A 15,793-nucleotide genomic window follows, 5' to 3' on the forward strand; every position below is an offset into this window, starting at 1 on the left:
GCCATGGGTTCTCTATGGAAAGCCCATGTTGCAGTATTAACTGTGATAGTTTGGGGGACTCACATCTGTCACTGCTCTTCATCTTCACCAGGTCATGGGCAGCACCTGTAAATTCTGATTCACAAATATGTGCGATTTATAAATCACTGTGGGCCTCTCTGAAAAGGAAATGCCCTCACTCCAGTGGGAGGATCTGTGCAAATAAAACTGCCACAACACACAGGATATCTCTGCAAAGTTCCACTTTAGACCGAGCTGAAACTTCTGCTGGTGGAGATGTCCAACTAATGCAATGAAGACTTCACTTCAGGAATGAGATCTGGTTATTATGTCCTTGTTAACTGGGGTGGGCATTGGCTGTGGCCACCATGAATGACCTGAGGTATGGGCAGTGAGGAAGCTCCTGGGCTGGGTTTCACCCAGTGCCAGGCTGGAGGCAATGGGCTGGCTGTTCTGGAGAGCTCATGCAGATGCTTGCAGGGAGTGCCAGGAGATGCCCAAAGCACCTGGGGACTGAGGGCCAGAAGCTTGGGGGAGAGTGGAGCTGCACAATACCCATAAAGGTGACACTGAGCAGATCCAGAGTGGCAGAGGGTGCCAAGAGCACCTGGTAGATGGCTTAGCACAGCTATACAGCTTAGGAAAGGGGACAGGCTGCTCTTTTGCCGTGAACTCCCGTACAGACGTGTTGCTGAGCATGTTGGTGGAAGGTCAGTTCAGAGATGGATGTTTGCCAGGTGCCACCTGATGACTTGGGATGATATGGCCCCTGTGCTCCTGCCCTGCCCTGATTTGGTCTGGGCACCTTCCTGTGCTTCTCCTGGCAGTGGGAGTTTGAAGGATGAGTCTCACTTTCTCCCTCACATGCTGCTGAGGGCAGGCTCCACAGTGGGTCTCTGCAGCGTCATCTCTCTCTTTCAGACCAAGCAGAAGGAAAAAAAGGCTTTATTGCATTCCCTGCAGGAGATGCTGGATGCTGCCCAGACCAGGCACTCATGAATATTTTAACAGTGCCAGGACATGCCAGTGGACCTTTCTTCCTACCCTGCAGCAGGTAGGGGCTGATTGAGCCTGGGTATGGCAGTGGGGGGACACAGACTTACCCACCTGGCATCCCCCCGTGCCAGCCTGGCTGCTGTGGCACTCAGCCAGCGCTGGCTTGTGCCCCTGTGCACCTACCCAGCAGCTCAAGTCGTTAGGAGATGGGAAGTGAATTAACTTAAAAGTCTTTCCTTTAGGTAAAAGAGATCAATAGAAGAGAAGGGGTAAGGGCACAGAAGCGAGCCCTCAGAGAGGAAGGCTGTAACTCTGCTTTAAGAGATGCTAAGTAGAAAGGCACAGATAGTGCATAAAATAAGAGCTGTTCATTTTCTCCCATAATATCACATAACTGCTTCCAGAATAATAAATGGCTTTTATCTATCCTGTATCTGAGATAAGGGTTCCTTAAAAATTACCATAGTTATTGGAATCTTTTCTTGCAGAAGATGTATTTGCTACAGCCTGAATTGTTCCTGGCACTACCTGGCAATCCTGAGCAAGAGATTAGCTGAGGGTTTACTAAACTCTTAAACAAAGAAGAACCAGGATGGACTTCTACTCCATTTCTGTAATTTGCATATATATCACCATTTTTTCCTTCAGGGCAATAAATGATGGAAGATGTGCATCCCTTTGGAATTTTAACATCTGAGAGAGATCATGTAATTTGTTTTTTAACCTATTGGTTTCTTAAACAAATGATAAGCTACTAGGCTAGTTACTCTAAGACTAATTAGGAGAAAAAACCTGTGCAATGCTAGAGCCTGTATTTTTATGCTTTATTAATACATCAGAACTCACAGCTGGGCTTTTGCCACAGCCTGGCTTTTGAGAAATGGGAGTTGAGTCATTCTGCAGTGCAGTAAGCATGATTGTTCCAACAAGCCAGATATCAGTTTAGGAAATCCTGGCACCTTCCTGCATTTTAATGAATCTCCTCATGGCAGTGCATCATTATACAACCTCAGTCCTTAATGTAGGAGGATGTGCAGCAAGCATGGCTGTCACAGAGAAGGCATTTCCTACTCGTTTTCAGATGTTGTGCATCTCTTGGGTTCATATTACCTGGCTCAGGGATGGCAATATGTGGCTTGGCCTCATGGAAAGAACTTTGTGCAACATCTCAGACATGGGAAATCCAACACATCTGCAATAGGTCACCTTGACTTTGAGCACCACAGAGCTGAGGAGGTGGTGGGCCCCCACAGTGCCCCGCTCTGGGTGACCGTGAAGCCCCTCACCCCCCAATCCAGTTTCTCTTGCAGGAGCAGAAATAGAAGCTACATTTATACTAGAAAATAAAACAGTGCCAGGAGGTATTCCCCAGCGGTCAGGCACACTGGCAAAGATCGCCTGGCCTTGTCTAGCTGTTTACTAAACTCTTTCAGCTTCCCAAACAAGGTGGCTGCATCCAAGCTGTCCTTGGCCTGGGCTAACTAACTCCCCAGCTGTGCCTAGGAATCGTCGGGGAGAGTCCTAGATGGCCTGAGCCAAAATTGTGCCGGGGATCTCATTAATTAACCAGATACAGGCGCTCCCTGAGCCTGTGCCTGCTGCCTGCCACTCACTAGCACTGGCACAGCCAGGATCATCATCTGGTCAGTGGTCCCAGTCCAGCTGCACCATCCTCCTCCTTCCCTAAACAAGGCATTTGATGTGCAGAAGCCCACATTAAGTACCCTTAAAATTACACTCCACTTCAGCAAATCATAGTGTAAGTAAAAAAGTAGATGGATTTGGTTTTAAAAGGAAAATAAAAAGGGGAGGCAGTAAATCAGAGACTCCACACAACACAAGGCACTGTCAGCGTGACTGAAAGGCAGTAGATTGAAAACCAGCGTGAGCCTCTTAAAAAATAAAGGGTTTGACATTAGCTACAAGTTAAAATTTCACATGGAATTTGGGAGACTGATACAAAGCTGAACATATGAGGGCTTTCACTTAGGAGATTAAAATCCACCCCACCCCCACCCACTCCCCCCATTTCCAGCAGCCCCTCACCACCCTCATACTTCACCATCGAAGCAGGGAGGAGGTTTTTCTGCCTCTTCCACAGCAGCCCAAGGTCTGTGGCCTCTGTGGCCAACATGGATGCTCCAAGCCGCACTGACTGCAGCAGTTTCAAGCCCAGGATGGGCTCTGCAGGTTGAGGTAGGAGGTGGGTGCTGGGGCCAGGGCAGTCAGCTCCCTGCAGCCCCAGAGCAAGGGCAGCAGGAGGAAGGCTGTCACCCTAGCAGGGTCACCCACCTGCTGCCTCTTCTGGGAGAAGGGGAGCTGAGCTGAAGGGCTGAAGTAGTTTCTGGTGGGGACAGCAGTCCCTGCCCACCCTGGGGCAGCAGGAACCCTCGGAGAGGGGGGAGAGGAGGAAAGTAGATGCCTGGCTTGGGACAAAGCCTGGGGACAGTGAGGGGAATGGCTCAATCCACTTGTGAGGCAAAGCAGCAGTGCTGGGAGGGAGCTGACTTGCCTGGCTGGAAGGAAGAGCTCCTACTCTTTTTTTTCACCTTTGGGAGCTTGCTGAGATCCTGTGGGCATGTTGGGTCCAGCACAGGGCCTTGCTCTCGGAAGGACGGGATGAAGGAGCTGAGGCAGCAGAGAGGGTGAAAAAGGCAAGGAGGGTACAGAAGGCGAGAGGGAAATGCCAGGATTACAAGAGAAGGAACAACACGGGGACAGAGAAAGAGCTTGTTAAAAACACAATGCTGGGCTGAGGCACACCAAGGGGAGGAACACTGAGCTCTGCAGAAGTCAGAATCATACAACAGTTTGGGTTGGAAGGGACCTTTAAGAGTCATCTAGTCCAACCCCATAAACCAAAGTTACAAAGGTTGTGTATCAAAGATGTGGCAGTGGTGTCATCCTGTATTTTAATGCAAAGTTTAATGTCAAAATTATTTTAAGGGTAAGAAAGAACCCAAGCAGCTATATATATTTTTAGCTCCCTCCATTTCTTCTCTCCTCAGGGAATGGCCAAGGCTGGCTCCTGGGAGTGCAAGGCAGGCAACCCACCCGCCACCTTGCAGAGACCTAGCATGGCTGCAGCCCAGGGTGCCTGCCTGTGCCACCACCTCTGTCACCATTGGTGCAGACCCAGGGTCTGGCCTGCCCGTGTCAAGGAGAAGCAGCCAGGCCAGGGAGGTGATGAGGAGGTAGCAGGTGTCCAGGCGCAGCGCTGGAGAAGGCACACAGCAAAACATTCAACTAAACCCAAAACAAATGAACAAAAAGGACCAGGTTTCACTTTCAACTCTTTTCAATAAGTATCTCACTAGATGAAAATCCATTTGCTACAGGCATTGCAAGTGTAATTTAAAACAAGGCGTCCTTTGAGCAGATGAACCAGGGAAGCCCTTTCTTCTGCAGCTGAAGCCTCTGGAGGGTGAGGAGGGGGAAGTGCTGGTGGCAGCTTTGCCTGCAGCTGAGTCCCACTGTCTGCTGTGTCAGAGGAGCCGAACTCACTTCCCGCAGCCAGAGCCAAAATCAGAGCACGCAGAAGCTGCTCCACGAAATAGGCAGGAATTTAGATTGGTGGCTATTTCTGCCTCTGCCAAATTCAACTGAAATTTGCCAGTAGGTTGAAGAACATACCGTGCTTGCCTAAAATTTGTTCCATGGGAAACAAGGCCAAAAAGTAAAGAAGGTGCAAATCAGAGACAATCTCTTTACAGAGAAGTAACACTTGACCCTTCCTGAGAGAGGCACCTATCTCCTCACAAGCACTCTCCTGCCCAAGGGCTGGCACAGCTCAGCGAGCAGAGCTTCCCGGGGCAGCCCCAGAGGGATGTCCTCCACGCCAACACCTCAGGCACGGGGCAGCCTGGGAAAGCCACGCCGTTAGCCCCCCCTTAACAAACCTTTACAGAAACCTCTGTCCTCTGAGACAGTGTACCCGCTGGCAAATACACTGCTATACCAACCTGCAACAAATATCATCTGCTGGTGACAGTTCTTTTGACAACATATAAAAATAAAAGCCGGTCTGTTTTGTTAGCAGTCACTGTGTGCATATTTAGCAACTTTAGCCAGTGACGCCAAAGTCCTCTTCAATAACGCTACGGGGCCAGATGGCTCACAGTCACACATCATAAATTCCTTTCTGCTATTTCCATCTTGTATTTACCCAGCTCAGTGTGTAACAGCTACTGGCGTTGAAGGCTTCTTTTTTCAGAAACATCTGTGGTTTTGATAAGTCTTTGTAGGTATGGAAAAGCCTGAAGTCCTTCAGCTCCAGTTCTCGGAGCAGACTGTACCAGTACCGCACCACGGTGCTGTCATTGCCGCTAACCTCAAACCCAGGCCAGTGGATGTGTACCTCAAAGACCAGCTGTCCTATCTGCTCAACAACATCTTCCAGGATCAGGTTTTCCAAAATTTTCCATTCAGCGCTCTCCACATCTGCCTTGAGGACATCAATCTGCAACAAAAACATTGTTACTGAAACATGAGAGGCTTTGCAATTACTGTCAGTAACATCTGAGGCCAGGTTTGTCCATTTTATAATATAACTGCTCTTACATACAGTTCCTTTTGTATTAAAAAATGTCAGAACATCTTTAGGGATAACATGGACAGAACGTGAAGTTTCATGCCCGTCTGTTCACAGCCCTTCTGCCTCCGACTCCTGGTCTGAAAAGCTTGGTACCCCAAGGTGTCCGATGCAGCTGATCCTACAACCAAAGCATGTTACTGCTCCTTCACAAATCTCAGGTTGGCATTAAAGCTATGGAAAAAAGAAACCCACGTCAGTAAACATAGACACTAAGGCATTGCTGTTCCTTATTTCTCCATCACAAAATCCTGTGACTGAAGAAAACATGTTAACAGTGGTTAGAATCATAGAATGGTTTGAGTTGGAAGGGACCTTAAATATCATCTAGTTCCCCCCACCCTGCTATGAGCAGGGACACCTTCCACTAGACCAGGTTGCTCAAAGCCTCAATTACTTGCACCACAGTAAAGCAGGGTCCTCGTGTGCCAGATGCTACACCCACAAACAGATGGTTCCAGTCCTGATGACCTGACAGTGTGGCACATAAGGAGGGAACAGCTGAACACAACACCCAAGTGCAAGAGAAGGCCAAAGTAAAATTAATAGTATGAGCAGCCCAGGTCAGAAGCCACCCAAGGCCAAGCTGCTGTATGAAGCTTTTGCAGGCATCACTACTGATGATGAATGAGGAGGACCAAATCAAAGGTCAATTAGGCAAAGACTCTGCAGGGCTTTAAGGGCAGCTGCTCTGAATAAGGGACAGCAGGAGAGAAGCTGTGAAGCTTTCTGAAGGGAAAAATACAACTAATAAACAAGCGCCTTGTTTCAATTTTAAACCAGGATTTAATTTTGTGGTTAGATATTCAGCAAACCAACTTCTTACAACTCAACACAACTGTGCATTGACTTTGCTCAGCAATTAGTTGGGGGAGGGGAGTTGCACGCTTTCATGAAAAAAGAGCATTTCATCACAATTTCACACCTGGTAGAAAACGATGGCAGCAGTTGGGCTCACAAGCTGCAGAGCTCAAGGGCTCCTGTTTCCCAGAGCTGAACAGGAGAAACTTCCCGCCATGAGAGCGGGGTTTGCCTGTGCCAGTTCCACCTGAGCTGATGCTTCTGCCCATCTGCTTACGCTCAAGATGCATTTGAAGTGAAAAACTGAAGACTTTATTTAGAGTAAAGAATAGTTAAAAAAACCCCAAACCCAAAACTCCTACCCTAACCCTTGAGGCAGCGTCAGAAAGACACCGGTGCAGGTACAGGACAGAAATTTGGGCAGGTGGTATAAGAGCATTGCTGAGGCAACTGCTTCCTTAAGCCGTGTCACCCCGGGACACCTCACTGGTGTCCAGCCGTGCCCCGGCCACACGGCTGGGCCCTGGCTCAGGGACCCCTTTGCCCAGGGGCTCAGGGCCGGGGCTGTGCTGTGAGCACCTGCCCTGTACAACCCAAGCTCTGCTTTGCAGGGGCTGCAGCCAGAAACCAGAGGCCACGGCAGGTGTGGGTCAAGTGAGCTTCTGGGGACATGTGAGGGCCTTGTGTGGCTGCTTCTGTCACTGGCTAAGGGAAATGCTGTTGGATCCTTGGCTTCACCCAGAAATGCCCATAAATACCCTTCATTAGTTTAAAGCCCAAGGAGCAAGGCCAAGGCTGTAAATAACTTGGCTGTCCACTTCCACAGTGGAGAGAAGGAAGGCTGTCTCATACAGCTGTCTTGCCACACTCTTCCACATCCTGAACCTGGGATTGGGGACCAAAACCACAATGCCAAAAGACATTGGACAAGAAGTTTTAAGAGTTAATTAATTTATTTCAAATTTTAACCCTGCATGTCAAAAATAAACAACAGTAACTGCGTGGGCTTCCTACACAGCAGCTCTCGCCTGATGGCAAAGGTCATTATAGTCTACCTGGACCTGTAGCAATCACACCTGGGTGTCCAAAGCTCTGCAGTCTGTGGTTCCTGGTCACCTGAGGGACAGACAGAGGCAGGCAGGGCTGGCAGCAGAGGGAAGACATGTTAAGACAAAAGGTGCAGAGGCTGGGACCAGAGACTGACTGATGGAGGAATTGCCCTCAGATGGGAGTTTGGGTGAAAGACTCAAAAGGCAACAGGAGTATGATGCAGAGCTTGTGCAGAGATTTAAGAGGCAGGGCTGGAGACAGTGGAGGAGGAAATTCTAGCAAGGAGGCACAGCAGAAGCAATAGAGTGCTCTCCTTCCTCACCTTGAAGAGGGTCTTTGGAAGAGGACAGGAACCAATGGAAGGTGAAGAGCTCGGTGCTTCCCAACTGCAAACACATGACCCACAGAAGGGAGACAAGAGGAGCAATGGGCCCTGGGCTCTTCTCATTCCCAATGTGGTGAAGGCTAGGACGGTGTATGGCTACTCCCACCTATTTTACTATCACCTGGAGCTACACCATGAGCAGGATAGTGCTGCTACCAGTGGGAAAACAGAGGTCATTAGAGACAAACAGAGTGAAGCATCACAAGGGGATTGGCTAGAAGAGTAGCACCGAGACCTGAGAACCATGTGCGGGGCAGCTACCATGAAGGACTTGCTGATATCCTAGTTTTCTAGGAGGTGGCCACATCTACCTTCCCATGTTCTCTCGGATGGCTGACTGGAGGAACCAGGGTCTGATCTGCTGAGATGCAGAGCACTCACAACCCCATCAGCCCTCCTCAGGGGTTGTGCTCCAGCGCTATGGATGGGCATGGGATGGCAAGAATCAGGAGGAGCTGAATGCCGGCCATTTCTGGTCTCCATCTGTAAAATGAGGGTATTAACCATTCACTGCAGGGTGCAAAGGTTGTACCCATGAAGGGCTGTGAGACTTTAGTGGGAGAGGCTGTAAAAGAGCTGAAAATGAAACACTGCATTTTTGGAGCAGGACTTGGAGAGCGGGACTTGAATGAGATCCATGGTCACAGACCGAATAACGATAAGCCAAGGCACTGCCTATCTGCTCATTAAGGTGGCATTGTGCCTCCTCCGCACCGAGGGAAGTGGGGGGCAGTGGAAAATGACAGAGGGATTATGGAATTAAAGCCCGTATTGTGGCACATCCACATGGGGAGGGGAGAGGAAGGTTGCACAGACAACCTTAGCTCTGGTATTTCCTAACTTGACTCTGCAACAAAGAGCCTGTCAGTCTGTCCCTACATGGGTCAGTGAAACAGTTTAACACAGCACTCCTCTGGGTTCAGGGGGAGGCTGAATGTAAATGTTGCTGCCCATGACATTTCAGCTGAGAGTTTCATGGTTGAGCTCACTTGTTTCCCTTTATACATTTAAATAGGTTACTTATTTTTCAGATACCAACTCACAGCTCTACCTGCAATGCAATTTTGTAGGTAGTTTTGGTTCCACATTCATGCAATTGCCATAGGACTGTGCTGCTGCACTTCAGAATTTTATCTTTGTGAGACTTCTGTAACTTTGAAAGAAGACAAATTATTCAAAATCTTTTTTTTTTCTTTTTTTGGTGGAGGGGAAGAAATGTTTCTAAATGTTTGCTTTTGTTTTCCCATGATCTTGCTTTATGGCACCAGCAGGACATCTTTTTCCCATGGTAATGTTTACAGTCATCATCCAGGTTTGTTTGGTTTTCTCTCACAACACTAACTGCTCCTCTGTCTGCTCAGCAGGCACTCCGTATCTGAAAAGTGGCTGCTAACTAATGTTTCAGTAGCATGAAACAAGTTACTGCCATAATTGCTTAAACACATTCTGAAATGACCAGGAAAGAAACACAAGGCTGGTGGGGATGGACTGCATGCACAAACCACACACAAACCAGAGGCTTTTTGTTGCCTCCAGTGCCCTGCACAGCACAGAGACACAGAGGGAGGAAGGTATCTGTCTCTACCCACCAACTGCTGTGACAGCGTTCCAGGCAGGGGGGTCCATCTCAGCCCAGAGTCTCCATTTTATGCTACAGATATGGTAAAACAAACAGAAGAACAGCTTTGTGTCACAGTATCTGAGCAAATAACAAGCATCCTGCTAACACCAAACGCCAGTTTTGTGATGATGGCACCACTTGGGAAAGGCTTTCCCTCAGCGATAGGCAGCACGCTACTGATAAGAAATGCACTACCACCTTCCAGATGCCTTGATGCAAAGCGCCAGTGAAAAGATTAGCGGACAAATCTGTAAATTCAGAGCTCTAATTCACCTGGGAGCACAGCAGGAGTCTGCTGCTGAGAGTAAATCCTGGAGGGCAAAGATCCACAGTGCCTGAAGGTAAAGGATGGCAGTCGATTGCCCGCCGGTTTTGAGCACTCACAGACTAAGGCTGGTTCCTCTTCCACAAACTAACTAGGTTATCACAGAAAATAAAGAATGTGGATTTTAAAATGTTTTCTCAGCGTTTAGCTCCCTTGAAAAGCAGGACAGCACTGTAGCAGTTCCACTTGGAAGGAAAAAAAAAGAAAAAAAAAAAAGGTGTTTTAGTTAGCAGAGGTTAACATGTACTGCCTGAAAGGCTCATTTCTTCTTTTTAGGGTAATGACTTGTTACAACTGTGCATCATTTCCTAACACTGAGATCAGAGCTCTGTTTGCCTTGATCGTTTTTTGAAATACCGGGGTTAACGGGGATTTCAGGCTCTGCGCTGCCCCGTGGGCTCCATTTAGAGCTCCCTGTGGAGAAGAGTCAATTGAGAGCGAGTAGCTGGAGGAAGCAATTTAGCTGTATTGCTTCCAGCATGAACTCAGCATGTGGAAGCAGCAGCCAGGAAAGGCAAAAACGGCAAATGTGGTACAGGTCAGGCAAGGAGCATCCCTCCCTTTCTGAGGGACCAGCTCTGCAGCGTAAACTGGGAGCAGGGATTGGAGAGCTGGTAATGGCTTTCATAGAACTGGAAAGGACCCAAAGGGATCATCCAGTTCCACCCCCTCTGACATGAGCAGGGACATCTTCCACTAGACCAGGTTGCTCAAAGCCTCATCCAACCTGGCTTTGAACACCTCCAGGGAGGGGGCAGCCACAACTTCTCTGGGCAACCTGTTCCAGTGTCTCACCACCCTCACAGTGAAGAATTTCTTCCTAATATCTCACCTATACCTACCCTCTTCCAGTTTGAAGCCATCACCCCTTGTTCTACCACTACCTGCCCTTGTAAAAAGTCCCTCCCCAGCCTTCCTGCAGGTTTCTTCTTTCAAGCGGAGGAGGTGAGCTTAGAACCGCCCTGTCCTCCTGAATCGCAGTGCTGCACTCGGGATCCGAGGCTGTGAGAAATAACCCTCTGCTCCAGCTCCCCAATACTGAGTTACCATTTTGACACCAGCTGTACAGCAAGACAAACTCTGCTTGATAATGCATCAGTTTTTTCTCTCTCCACCTAAGTACAATTATCTATTTTCAGCAGACAAAACTCTGGAAAATGCTGTTTAATTCATATTTTGATAGCACACAACTTTGTACGTAACAAACAGGTTCTTGAGTGTTTTAAACATAGCCTCCCTCTTTTCCCATCTGTAACCTTTCAGCATGATGCTTCCCTCACTGTCTTTCCCTTCAAAATGCATCCAGCCCCTTCTCACCAGCAGGCAACCGCTTGGATGTTAAGTCTCCTTTCATTCCCTTTTATTCCGAGCCGAGGCTGTAATTGATGGCAGACAGGATGCCACGTAGCCTAACAGCAAATTATGCTCCCAGCATCTTGCAACTGCCTCTCCCCATGCTCCCTGCGACCGGTGGGAGCAGGAACCATCCCGGGTCTTTCTGAGCCATCCCGCAGGGAGATGGGGACTGCTATGGGCACAGTCTGAGCAATACAGATACTGAAAACAGGAGAAAAGTCTATCACTATTGGTTTACAGTAGTGTACAGCTCCAAACAGCAGTACTTCTCCTTCAAACCACTTCCCTTCCTTCCTATTCATATTTACACCCCCCTCTGTGATGGTCTGTAGAGCCAACTTCAAAATAACTCCAGGACAAACATGTCATTTGTGATTATTCGCTCCCAAAGTTACAGATTGGGCACATCGTCAAGTATCTGCTTAAGGCATCAAAGCCACAAAGCTGGTTTGTGCAGTTGGGTGCTTACGTGGTCTTTGGTCTTTTTTTGCAGTAAAGGGCAACTGTCCAGTTGAAGTCACTGACACAATATACACGTCACTGAAACAGAAAACCAGCAGTGAGTGCAGACAAGCTTCGTTCCTCTGCTCTCACCGCCAATCCTCCACAGCCTTGTGAGTGACAGAGAAGTCTTTTTTTCTCGCAGTTTTGGTGATGTGCTTCCACGACAGCATTACACAGCAGGGGTAGGATATTAAATCATTTTATGTTTACCACTTAAGCTGGAGAAAATGTTTCAAAATGATGTTAAGAAAACTTATTTAACTTTCTCTGACGATCAACTGTCAGTATAGCAACAGCTTGCCAGAAGCAGTGATGGCCCCAGACAGACAAATGTACCCACCCAGAAAGCCCACCCGCTGCACACAGGAGGCATCCACCTCAGCTGAGTGCTCAGGAGCACTACAAGCACCTCATCTGTGCTGCCCCACGGGGGACTGCTCTCAGCGAGGACCCACGCAGGCACCCCAAGTGACTCCCTCCCACAGCCACAGAGGCGAACTGGCACCTTTATTCCCCACTTCTTCCCTTGGTCTCTGATGCCGAGATGTTTCCCACGTACTCTCTCCATCTGGAAGCAATTTCTCTCTGCAGATTCATTACAGAAAAAGAGACACCCCCCCACTCCTCCCATCCAGCCCAGTTAAACCATGTCACTTACTGCAGTGGACAGGCAAAGAAGGGGCCTTTTAGCTGGCAGGAGGTTTTTTCAATGCTACTTTACCCAAGGACAAAGTAATCTCCAGACAAACAACCATGACCTGACTTAGGAGATGAGCATGGCCTGAAATCTTTTCTCCCTGGCTGCATTTGGTCAGGAGGCTGCAGGGTTTCACCTGTGGCCTTCCTGTCATCACTAACATCTTTCTTCGCTGTGGGATTAGTTCTTGGCATCTTCTCATCTTAACTCACGCTGGGCACTGGACCAGCCAGAGACGGTAGCTCACTTGTTAATCATCTTCTAGTCATAAAATAGACATGTCCCCAAGCCTGAATTGATTTTCAGACAGGTTTGATGGGTTTAGCTATCATTAAGCTATAATGACCTTAAAGCTAGAGGTACTGTGTTTAACATTTATCTAGCTGCTACTCAGCAAGACCAAGGCTCCTGTACAGCAACCCAGAGAACAGGATCTACAAGCCCTCAGCATGGGGCAGGCCAGTACTACACACAGACAATGCTGAGGGAGAGGACCTTCTCCTCACAAAAGTTCTGAGCATTAAGTTCTTGGTCTCCCACTTCTGTAAATAGAGACTGGTCTCCAGAGAAAGCAATGGGTGCCTCACTGCTAGCTGAGCACTCCAAGTGATGCCTTCTCAGATGAAACAGGGTGAAGAGCCACTGTGAGGACATGAGCCCCCCAGAAGTGACCTCCTGACCCGCACAGAGCGGTAGCAGCTCACAAGGGTGCATCCCTTCTCAGAAACACAGTGCCCCAGCTCGTTTGCATTGTGTTATGCTTTTCAGTTTGCACAGCTGTAGTTCTGTTGTACAGAAAAAGATGAAAACCATGTCCCCTCACCAGGTCCCTCAATGGCTAGATTGCCCAAGTGAGAAAAATCCCACAAGGGAGCTCGAGAAATCCTGATCTTAAATTATTTACCAGCCTGATGGTCAGGAGGAGCTCTGCCTGCCAAAGCCCGTGCTGCAAACAGACGTTTTAAATAATTGCATTTATTCCATCAGCAGCCAACAGCCCCGGCTGGAAGCTCCGTGCACAGCCCTGGCCGAGCGCACGAGTTGCTTTGCAAAGGGCGCATTCAGCCATCTAATCTCACAGGAGATGTCCCGCTGCCTGCTCCCCCCGCAAAGGGGGAAAAGCCTTTCATTTCTGTTCTTTTGATCTTCTCTGCCAGGCGCTGCTGGATGCCTGTGGGAACGGATGTTTACTCAAAAGAAGAAACACTGTACGCTGGACCCTCAAGTCTCTTCATTAAAGGGGAACAAACATTTGCAGTGTCTGTTTGTGCTGCCCCAGCAGCAGCAAGGACAGAGGGACCCGGCTCCCTGCTTACGTAAGGCCACGTTATCCCCGTCTTGCTGAAGGTGCGAGCCAGCAGCAATACCACAAACGCATTACGAGGGGACGAGGGGGCGGTCGGAGCGGGAGGTTTTGCACTAGAAGGAAAAGAGTTAAGCAGCAATTTATCCTGAAGCCCCAAGGAGCAGGACCTGTGAGTGTGTACACACGTGTGCAAGGGACAGAGAGCTTCGGCTACTGTAAAATGGTAGTACACAGCATTTTGGCTGCAAGACCTGCTATTGTTGTTTATTAATGAAGTGTCCACGGAGCCCTGCAAAATAAAAGTAATTGAAGAGAGGGCTCAGAGTCCCAGCTTCAAAAAATATTCACCACACCTTAAAGGACATCTCTTGCAGAATGATAACACAGTATGATATACTCCCAGTATAATGGAGTAGCTCTAATTAAATCTGGTGAAGGGTCTGGTTCCCATCTGCACTGGTCAGTGCAATAAAGTTCTTTAATACAACATCCCTTCATGGGGATCTATTTGTTTCACTCCTTTTCTGGTCCAAGGTGCCAACCTGCCTTTCTTCTGCTTCACTGTTTCTCTGTCCACCCTCCTGTTTGCTTGTGGTGGCAGGAAGAAAGCAGCATGTTCCTGGAAATGTGAGTAAGGAACACCCTGAACTGCTTGCACGACTATCAGACTTCATCTGGGACGGGCAGTGGGGAGGGAAAACGAGAGCTGCTGTGGCTTTCACTGCTGGATTTCAAACTTTTGAGAATGGAGGGATACCTTAAACTGTTGTCAGATCAAAAATGAGACCAGAGAGGATCCAGACAGTAAGGTGAAAGTAAAAGTATTCAAGCAACAGATGGCCACTTCTAATGAAAAGAAGCTGTAAACAGTGATGGGGAGAAGAACAGGGACAAATGTGGGGGCGGGGACGGACCAAAAACTTTTTTTACAGAGCTCCTAAGTGCTCTGGACAGGTCATTTATCTAAAGAGCTTGTTAATATCAATTATTCCCTGGAAACTGTGAGAAAGATGAGTAGCAGAGAAAGACCAGGATGCTTATGGAAAGGGGGTTGCTCTTAATTCTCATAAAACCAGTGTCATGTCATGGACCACCACCCTGAGCAGACACTCAGCACCTTGACCGAATTAAAACTGTACAGATTCACAGTTCTGTGCCTAAGCTGGTGTCAATGGCACAGAGCACACGAATACAGGTCTGAGCTCAGCAGATGTCCTGCATCTGGTACCACCTTGTGAAGCAGGGCAGGTTCCCCTGGCTCCTGCCAAACTCCAGCTTTGGTGGGAACCAGGAGTGACTGGCTTCTTACAGCAGCAGCATACCAATGACGACTCCACGGTGCCTGCAGTGAGTGCTGTGCTCTTCTGAATGCCACCGTTTGAGGCTGAAATAGTGGTACGCTGCTGCTGCTGCTGTCAAAAAGAAGGTGGAATGGCATACCAATGCACCCAACTGTGCTGGGAATTGAACACAGCTTGTCCAGCCCTCTAGTAAAGCTGGGGGAAAGCAGATTTTTAACATCTACTTTTTCTGAGGGGTCTTACTTAACAACAACAACAAAGGCAACAAGAAAGTAAAATAAAACCCTAGAAAATCCTCCTTCCTTTCTAGTTTTTAGCAGACAACAATATGCTTTGAAATTGTTGCTTTTTTAAAGAAGACCTGTGTAAGTTCTTCTTACAACAGCAAAATACTTTCATTACAATTCAGGCATACCACTAGCCCTTCTCCTAGGGGAAGAAAATGCTTTGGATTGCACCACATTCAGCCCACGTTATCATTAAAAAGACCTTCGTTCCATGCCTGACAATTGTATACTAAACAGCACCTTGAGGTCCCTCCCTAGAAACACCCCTATTCTTAAAAATATCTTGAGAACTGCTCCTGGTGGAAAGAATCTAAATGAGATTAGAACAAGTCCAGAGAAGGGCCATGAGGATGATCCGAGGGCTGGAGCACCTCTCCTATGAGGACAGGCTGAGAGAGTTGGGGCTGTTCAGCCTGGAGAAGGCTTCAGGGAGACCTTATAGCGGCCTTCCAGTACCTGAAGGGGCTACAGGAAGGCTGGGGAGGGACTTTTTATAAGGGCAGTGAGTGATGGAACAAGGGGAAATGGCTTTAAGCTGGAAGAGGGCAGGTTTAGATGAGATATTAGGAAGAA

General features: G+C 48.3%; 1 protein-coding gene across 1 annotated transcript in view; it reads right to left on the bottom strand.

Annotated features, from left to right (window-relative positions):
• Positions 1–4,994: 4,994 nt before the first annotated feature.
• Positions 4,995–15,793, bottom strand: part of METTL24 (methyltransferase like 24) — a gene marked incomplete at its 5' end in the record, with an annotated part of 30,175 nt that continues 19,376 nt past the window's right edge. Inside the window, one exon of the mRNA XM_010163456.2 lies at positions 4,995–5,455. Within this exon, the coding sequence (XP_010161758.1) occupies positions 5,141–5,455 (315 nt within the window). The remainder of the gene's footprint in view (positions 5,456–15,793) is intronic.

The sequence above is a fragment of the Antrostomus carolinensis genome, unplaced genomic scaffold (genome assembly GCF_000700745.2).
Source record: "Antrostomus carolinensis isolate BGI_N321 unplaced genomic scaffold, ASM70074v2 scaffold4942, whole genome shotgun sequence".
NCBI lineage: Eukaryota > Metazoa > Chordata > Aves > Caprimulgiformes > Caprimulgidae > Antrostomus > Antrostomus carolinensis.